The sequence below is a fragment of the Zosterops lateralis genome, assembly GCF_965231275.1.
Source record: "Zosterops lateralis genome assembly, chromosome: 7".
Classification (NCBI taxonomy): domain Eukaryota; kingdom Metazoa; phylum Chordata; class Aves; order Passeriformes; family Zosteropidae; genus Zosterops; species Zosterops lateralis.
Window position 1 is genome coordinate 17364650 of NC_139767.1, and position 9062 is coordinate 17373711.

The 9062-nt window shown below is 58.0% G+C and overlaps 1 protein-coding gene across 1 annotated transcript; it reads right to left on the reverse strand.

Moving 5' to 3' along the window:
• Positions 1-4498: 4498 nt before the first annotated feature.
• SP9 (Sp9 transcription factor) lies at positions 4499-7566 on the reverse strand (the record flags this gene model as incomplete). Its single annotated transcript, XM_083864686.1, has 2 exons — positions 4499-6821; positions 7546-7566. The coding sequence occupies 2 exons, from the start codon at positions 7564-7566 to the stop codon at positions 5463-5465; spliced, it is 1380 nt and encodes a 459-aa protein (XP_083720812.1). The 3' UTR covers positions 4499-5462.
• Between the last annotated feature and the right edge of the window lie 1496 nt (positions 7567-9062).

Sequence of the window (9062 nt, forward strand, 5' to 3'; positions counted from 1 at the left end):
AAAGAAGGGTCTCTCCAGTTGTTTTGTGTTTGGCTCAGGAATCCTGCCAACCACAATGCCATTGACTCCCACCCCAAGAAGAGTGGACAGCTCGACATCCACAGCTCTTTTCTGGGCTCTGCACTTTACTCCTTTCCATGTCCTTCAACAGTGTATCCTGCCTTTTCGCATAGGAAGAGACTGGCAGAAAAGTCATGATATTTTGGATATATCTGTCTCAGCCTACGTGTGGAAGGCTTTGGAGCAAGCCACGCATCCTGCCAGGGGAAGGCTGGTGTGGCTGTGCAGGCGGTGTCTCACTGTTCCCACTACCTTCCCTAGGCCAGTTTGTGACCCCTCACCGGTGCGGACGCGACCCTCGGGGCCCTAGAGGGCGGCTGCCCGAGGTGGGGGCTGCTCTCCCCACAGAGCGGGCGGGCCGGGGCGCTCCGGGCCGCGGGGGTGCGCTGGGGCCGGGCGGGTGGGGCAGGCCCGGGGCGGTGTTTGCCCGCCGCCCTCACGGGCCCCGCCCCGCCCGCCCCGCCCGCCCCGCCCGCCGGGACATGAGGCGCCCCCGCCCCGGGCCCAGCGCGGCGCTCGGCAGAGCCGGCGGGCCCCGGCAGGAGGTGCTGTCGCTCCGCGAATGGAGGTAAGAGCGGCTCTGGCGAGATCGTTATTCCGTTAGTTATTTATTTATTTCCGTAAAAGCCGCGGAACAGGGTTAACCTTCAGCGGGGCCGGGCGGCGGGGCCCGCGGCGCCCTGAGGCGGTTCCCTCAGCCTGGCGGGGAGGGCGGCACCCGCGGCGGGGACTCCCCGGGGCCGGAGCGGGCCCGGCGGCTCTCCGGGAGCGCCGGGCGGTTCTGCAGGGTGTCCTCCGGCTACTTAGCCCGGGGCTTGGGGCTGCATCGGGACGGGGCCAGCCGGGCTCCCGGGCCCGTCGGGCGGCTCTGGGGAGCTTCGGGCGGGGGTCCCGGGCCGCTTGGCGGGTGTGCCGCCCCGCCGGACCCGCGGCTTGGAATTACCGCCGAGCGATAAATTATTGCTACTCTGAAAGTAAATAGACGGGTGACTCCCAGATGAGGCTCCTGCTCGGATCGGTACAATAAATATCCCTGAAGGAAGCTCTCTATTTATGTTGTTGTCATTGATTAATTCTCGCTACCTCATTTGATTTCGATTTAGAACGATTTGATTCTAATTTAATTAGCATGTAATTTGGATGTACATAATTACTGTAATTATGACATTCAGGTAAGGCAGCTTTAGGCTGAAAGGCAATTTCAAATTTTCTAGCAGCCTACTTTGTGCGGGGAGCGGACAGGGACCCCGCGCCCTGCCAGCCAGGTACCAATTAGCCCATCTCGGGAGCGGCTGCCGCGCGCTTGTGGAACAACAGCGGCGGCGGCGGCAGAGCCGCGCCCGGGGCCCGCCGGGTGCCCGCCGGGAGCCGCAGGTGCGGGGCCGGCCCGCGGGGAGGCTGCGGAGCGGGGACCGTCCAGGGCCCGCCCGCCCCTCCGGTTGGCGGCCCGGGGAGCGGCGAGGCCGGGCCGGCCGCCCCGGGCTGGGGGTGCGCGCGGTCGCGGCGGGCCCGTCCCTCCCCGCCGGCTGGCAGAGAAGTTCGCGGCAGCTCGCCCGCCCTCGGGGGCCCTCCCCGGCCCGGCCCCGCGGCCCCCCGCGCTCCCGCCGCCGGCTCCTCGCCGCCCCCGCGGCCGCCCCGCCGCGCCCCCGGCCCGCGCCCGCCCAGCCAGCGCCTCTAGGGGGCGCCCGGCCGCCGCCGTGCGGGCCCGCGCCGGAGCGTCCCGGGGAGCGCGCCCGGGCTGCTGCCCCTTCTCCTCGCTGTAATGCGCCAAGGGTGTTATTCCTTGAGGAAATTTGTAGCTAAATTATTCTCACTTAAAATAAACACTTAGCACACCAATTACTCAAAGGGGCGGGCTGTCTGTTATAGCTTCCCTTCATCTGCGTTTTGGAAGGGTGGGAAAGGATCCTGGCCAACAGATAGATAATGGCTGCAAATAAATTACAGCTCCCGCAGATAAAGTTTCCATTTGAATTAAAAGACGCAATTAAGAAGCTGTCCAGGCACGAGATCGGGTGTTTATATATTATTTCATTAGAACAAAAACGTTAATGTTACCTTTTAAGTGTAAAACGAGCCATTGGGTCTGTAACTCGCCGCGGGGAGCAAGGGACACGCTTTCTGCGAACGAGGGACCTGGCGATCGAATGACATTTAATAGATAATTTTTCCTGGCGTTTTACCTTCTCCCGTCTGTGGTGGTTGCCGTTGCTGGCTGGTTGTTTGCCGTGTTTTAACGGGCTTCCGGAGCAGGGCTGAAGTTGCTGTCCGCGAGGTGTGGGAGTGGGTAGCAGTAGCTGGAGCGGGATGTAAATGGGAGGCTCAGCTCACGGGCAAGCCCGGGGCGAGCGGGGCCAAGGCGACGGAGCCCGGCTTCCCCCGTGCCTCCCTTCCCGCCGGGGCCCGACAGGGCACCCCTCTTGTTCTCGGTGCTCTCCCGCTCTGGGGTTAGCGTCCTCTTACTAAAGAGGTGAACTACGGACTCAAAGACCAAAACCAGATTTATTTTTCGGTTCTCACACCATTTGTTCTTTAGGGGCTTTTTTTTTTTTTTTTTTTTTTTTTTTTTTTTTTTTTTTTTTTTTTTTTTTTTGGTGTAGAAGTCCCCCAGACCATATAATTATCTCCAACATTTACGAAAGAATGGTGTCATTTATTTTCAAAAAAGGTGACACGCTTTCTATTTTCTTGGTTAAACGAACCGGCTCTGCGGCCCGGAGCTGCTCCGTTCCTCGTTTCTGGGGAGTCTGTAAGTGATGGACGTTTTCTGACCCGAAGGGGCAAAGGCAATGCAAAAAGGTCCTTGATCACTGAGCTGAGAATTGTAACCCCGGCCTGGCAGAAACTGGACCTGGATGGTGTCCTTTGATGTGTTTTATTATCAATCGAAAACAAAGCTGACTTCTGCCCGGCACCCCGCGCGGGTGCATTCCTGCGCAGCCCCCGGGCCGCCCTGCGGGGAGGAGAGCGGGGTCCCGCCGCCCGGCCCGCTCCGTGTTACCGCCGCCCCGGCGCGTCCCCTGCTCCCCTCCCCTGCCCTGCCCGCCGGGAAACCTGCCGGCGCCCGGCGGGGGCGGGAGGAAAGACACCTTGCCGGGATGCTTTTGGCCGGGGGAATTCCGGAGCGGCTCTAGGGGAAGGTGCTGTCGGCAGCTGTGATGCGGGGTGCCTCTCCCGGGAGATTCCCTTCCCCCGGGCTCCCGCCGCCGCCCCAGGGCACAGGCGGTGTCGGCGCTGCCCGGCCGCTTTTGTGCAACAGTGGCGCGGAGGAGGTGGGACGCGGTTATTAGTATTCACGGCAGATGTATTTTCTTTAACGCAACGTCTTTATTCCAGTTGGTGGCCGACAGCAGAATCCGTTTCCCGATGCTATTTGCATTCCCTATTTTATGGAGGATTAAAATATTTGTATTCATCCAATCTGTACCGGCCAGAGTAAATTAACTTTTTTTTTTCCTCACCCTTTTTTTTTTTTTTTTTTTTTTTTTTTTTTTTTTTTTTTAATAACACAATTATCTCATTTAACAATTTGCCTTTAAAAAAATACTGTGGCTGTTAGGTTGGTGGTCAGGAGACAAAGGGAGTGAAAATAATTTTCATTTCAATAATTGCCTTCTGGTCAATTTAACTGTGCCTTATTTTGAAAGAGCCTGTCTAAATGAGATTCCTGTCCCAAATGTGTTCCCAGGCCTTAGCCCAGCCTTTAATTATTCCTGAGTTTTTTTTCTTCAGAATAAGACGCTGCACTGAGTAATCACAAAGAAGTCAGAGAGCATCCTTGAACCTTTTCAATAGCAAAGCCACTGATATTCAAATAACATGCAAGGACCATTTGACTGCATGGGGACATAAGCATTTCCAATTCACTATTTGCATAGATCAACTGTCTTTGAAAAGGAAAGGAGCAGTTGTCTTCCATAACATTAAAAAGCCTAGTTATCAAATCAAGTGCTTAGTTTGGGGCTTTTAAAACGTTTACATTTTATCTTAGGTTGCCCTTTACCGTTTGACATGCAAATTTGGTGCAGTTAATTTGGACAATTAAAAGGATCTTCAAGGGAGCTTTGTCACCGAGAATATTCGGAGTTTTCCCCGTGGACCAGCTGAGATAAAGTTGGCCAGAACAAATGATGTCTAGGAGATTAATTAGATATTTGATAAGACATGAATCCCTAATAAGGGAATACAAGGCACAGGGGGCTGCTGTGTGCTCTAAGTCAAAATTAATAACATTTAACAAGATTTTCATTTAGGCATGAAATGTCTTTTCCGGAGTATTGACTCTAGCGATTTATTCCCCCGAGATCACCTCCCAGCCTAGGCAGCCTTGTGGCGCTGAAGGCTTTTAAAATTAAATAAATAGTTCCTCAGCACAGTTTGCCTTCACTCGATTTTGGGGACAGTTTCACCAAAGACACTTAGGTCTCAGCATGGTTTCCGGCTGTAGCAGGGCTCGGACTCGGTTAAAATTTGTGTGGGGTTTTTTGTTTGTTTGTTTTTTGGTTTGTTTGGGGTTTTTTTTTAAGTAAATCAAAGCAAAGGCGGTTTGAAAAGAGCGAGCAGAGTGGTTCAGTGCGCCTGACTCGGGGGCCGGTCCCATCTCCTCCCAGCTATATCACTGCTGGCTGTATTTTTAATCACAGGAACTGTAAGGGTGATGGAAAGGGGTGCGAGGGCTCCCTTTAAAAAAGTGACCCCAGCGAGGACTAGGCGGGGGGGAAGGAGGGGACACGAAGAAGAACAAACCCGTGAGTATATTGTTCAGAGTCCTTTAATAATACCAAAATGAAAATATGTCAAGATTTTTTTTCCATACAGATAAACGCATTTAATTTCTTTAAGAGACCTTAACTTACGTGTATTTGAGTGAAGTGTTAACTCAACATTTTAAATATCTTTTACATATATACTGACTTCCACAAAGTGCATCAGAAATTTAAAATTAAAAAAAAAAAAATCAGAACCCCAAAACCTCCCTGAATTTCAGGAATTCACCAATTAAAAAAAAAATTCCCCAAACCCTCTATCAGATCAACATTTACAAGAAAAATAAGGGAACACGATCTGGTTTTCTTTTTTTTTTTTTTTTTTTTTTTTTCTGTTTTTCTTCTTTTTTGAACCCTATTTATACAGATGTTTATGAGATACAGAGGGACCGTCTCAGACTTGCAGCTGTATTTCTCACCTTAAGCCTCTCTCAGGATGCTTGCCTTCCAAGAGGAAGAGAAAAGGGAAGCGGAAGAAAGTGTCACTCGGTACCCAGTGGCCGGGCGGGACGGGGCCGCGCCTCTCCGGCCCCGCCGTGCCCCGGCCCGCCCCGCTGCGGCCCCGGGCGCCGTGCGCGGCTCGCGTCCCTCCGGCCGGCGCGGGGCTCAGTCCGAGCGGCTCCGGCGGCGCTGCCCCTAGGAGTCGCCGGGCCCCGCGGTAGGTTCCTTGCCCGGTCCGCGGGCGGCGGCGCCCACCCCCTCGTGCAGGATGAGGTCGGGGGACTCGGAGCGCGGCGTTTCCAGGTTGCTGGCGTCCGTGTCGCTGTCGCTGCCCTTTTTGCCCCCGCCACCCCCGTTGTGCGTTTTGATGTGTTTGCTCAGGTGGTCGCTTCGCATGAAGCGCTTGTTGCAGACGGGACAGGCGAAGCGCTTCTCGCCCGTGTGAGTCCGCAGGTGCCGCTGCAGCTCGTCGGAGCGGGTGAAGCGCTTCCCGCAGAAGAGCCAGTTGCAGACGAAGGGCCGCTCGCCCGTGTGCCAGCGCAGGTGCGCCTTCAGGTGCGAGGTCTTGCCGTACACCTTGCCGCAGCCGGGGATGTGGCAGCTGTGCAGCCCCTTGCGCCGCAGGCTGGCCCCCGCCGGCCCCAGCCGCTCGGCCTCCTGGCAGTTGGGGCAGTCGCAGGTGGCGCGGCCCGAGTAGCGGCGGGCGGAGCGGGCCGAGCCGCCCCCGGCGGCGGCGGCGGCGGCACCCGAGATCATGGCGCTGGCCGCCGCCACCGCCGCGCTGGAGTCCGTGTAGGAGGGCAGCACGGGCTTGAAGCCCTCCTGGGTGAGCAGGTGCTGGCTGGTGGAGAGCAGGTGCGAGGCGGCCGTGGAGCCCAGGCCGGTGGAGCTGAAGGCGGAGTGGGTGAGGGAGCTGAAGTCGGGGTTGTAGGTGCCCAGTTGGGAGTGCAACGAGGCCTGGGGGGCGCCCGAGTGCAGCGAGCTCTGCAGCCCCCCCGCCGGGTTCTGCACCTCGAGCCAGGAGCCCGGGTTGGTGTGCACGTCCCACCAGGAGGAGGCCGCTCCGTTGGCCACCTCGCCCGCCGAGAGCGTGGAGTGGAAGCCCGACTTGTACCAGGACTCGTAGGGGTGCGCCATGCCCACCCGCGGGTAGAGGCTCTCGGCCGCCGAGCTGTGCACTTTGGAGATGAAGGCCGACTGCCCGCCGGGCTCCTGCGGGGACACGCCCGCCGCCGCCGCCGCCGAGTTGGAGAAGAGGCCGCCGTAGTCGCTGCTGAAGGCCGAGGAAGTGGGCGAGGTGGAAGCCAGGCAGAAGGCGCTGTTGGCGGTGCCCGTGCCGCTGGCCAGTCCGTTGGAACCCCTACTCGTGGCCACCGTGAAGCCCGAGAGGCTGGAGCCCAGGTTGCAGCTAGAGGTGGAGCGTTTCCAGGGGTGGAAGCCCCCTTTGGCGAAGGCGCTAGACTCGGGCAGGGTGGTCAGGGGACTAGTGTTGCCGATCTTGTTGCAGGTGGCGGCCAGCATGGCCAGGGGAGTCGTTCCAAATCTCGGCTCTTCCTGCGGGAAGAGACAAAGCCGGCCCGTCAGCCTAACCCTTGCCACCTCGCCGGGCTCCCGCGGGGACACGGCAGCGCGGGCAGAACCGCAGCGCAACGAGCGATACCGCGGAAAAGTTTTCTCTTATTTTAGAGGACGGCTCCGGCCCTGCCACGCTCGGCCGGACTCGTTTTCCGCCGGGGACCGGTCTCGTCGCCCGAGAGATTTACATGGCAAGCGGGTCCCGACGGGGACAAGCGACACGCGTGTTCCGAGGGGGCCGCTCGAGCGTGCCGCCGTTAAACCAAAAATCCCGTGGGAACGAAATGCGGCGTCTCCTCGAGCAACCGTACAGGAGCGACAGAAAAAAAGACACGGCAGCAAGGCGAGCAGCGTGCGGAGCCTTCCGACTGTCGCCTCCTGCAACGCCGGGCCGGCGAAAATCTTTGGAAATCGAACGTAGTTCGAGTTAAAAACAAATAAACAAACAAAAAAAAATCCCAAACCGACAACTAAACAAAAGAAAGCAGAAGCAGCACGGCTTCTCTCCGGCCTAGCCAGTTTTCCGGCTAAACTCTTTGGGAGCCCCCCGAGGGGCAGCCCGCAGTGAAATCCCCCGAGGCGGGCCGGGAGCACGTCCCATCCGCGGCTCCACGCGATTTGCGCGAGGGGCAGCCACGACGCGGCGGCGACGACAGTTTTTCCAGGGGCAAGCCGCGAGGAAGCGCGCGGCGGTGCGACTTACCCCGAGGATAGACGTAGCCATAGCACGTCCGTGGGCTGGGCGGTGGGGCGGAGGGGACGGCGCTCGGTGAGCGCCCCGCGCTGCCCGGCGGCACTAAGGACACTCCGGCGCGGCGGGGCCAAACTCTGCCTAAGTGCGGGCAGCGCCCGCTTTGAAGTACCGCTGGCGGCGGCTCTCGCCCAATGAGGGCGCGGGCGGAGCGGCCCGGAGCGGCCCGGCAGCCAATCAGGCTGCGCGGAGGTGCCGGCGCCGGGGCGCGGGGCGCGTGCCAGTCAGCGCGTGGGGAGAAAACTCCCCGCTCCGGCCCGCGGCGGCCGCGCCGCAATTACCGCCGGGCCCGCGCCCCGGGCCGCGCCGCCTGCCCCCGCCGCCTGCCCCCACCGCCTGCCCCCGCCGCCTGCCCGCCGGGGAGCGCGGCCGGTCGCGCAGGGCAGCAGTCGGGAGCGAGGTCACAGCCGGCGCAGGGCTGGTGTCACGCCTGACGCCGCTCCGCCGTCTCCTGTAAACTGTGCGGGAGGTGTCCGGTGCCCCGCCGCCGGTGTAGTCACCTGCGATCCTCGCAGCCCGTAAACCGTACCTGCGTCGCTTTTATTCAACAGGCCCTTTGCCTCCTTTTCAGGCCATTTGGGAGCTGTCCGTGTTGGATATACAAATAACCTAAGGGCGCCTAATGACATTCTGTGAAAACACGTTAGATTTTTTGTTTGTTTGTTTTCTTTACTAAGTGCCAGAAGTGATTTCGTGCACAGCGTATTTCTTACTTTCATTGCAAAAGGAACTGAGGAGGCTTTGGGGTTATATAAGTGCCAAAAAATTCCCAAGGCAGGGAACCGCCAGGCATCTATCTCTTTGCTCTTGTACCAGGGCGGGAGAGGGGACGAGGGGCATTTGACATCCTGTCGCTTAAAGTAGAGGATATTATTTTACAGAGTAATCGCCAGCAAAACACTTTGAAAGTCAAATTCGCAGCCTGCAGCACGTTTTTCAAGCCTCATATACTCCCGTGGAAGCAGTGCTGCTAATGGCAGAAGGCTTGCTCCCTCCTAGCAGTGCTAGGGCGCTGCTGGAATAAGCCTCCCTAGCACTTGCCTGTGGCCTCTGCACTGTGCACACTCCACGCACCCAGTGAGCGACAGAGACTTTACCTGCTCTCTGCATGTGCGAAATGTAAGTCCAAACCTCGGCTCCTCAATGTCTTGCAAGCTAGTCCCTTTGATTTGTAATTATTGGAGGCTTCTTAAGTAATTGGCTAGAACTTGCCCGTACTGTGCCCGCGGAAGATCAATAGGCGTGCAACTTTTCATCATCGCAGTCGGCTCTGTGAGAATGGGAACAGGAGCTTTTCCCCTTCCTTTTTGCCGTTCTCAGTGCAGCTGAGTACAATTCTGAACCAGAAATATGATGAGTGCGTTCAGGCAATGTCGGGCCCTTGCTCTGCATTTCAGTCAATATTTCCTTCTCGGTGCCGCCTCAGCCATCCAGTGGAAAACCTAGCAGATGCAAAATAGGCATCGCTT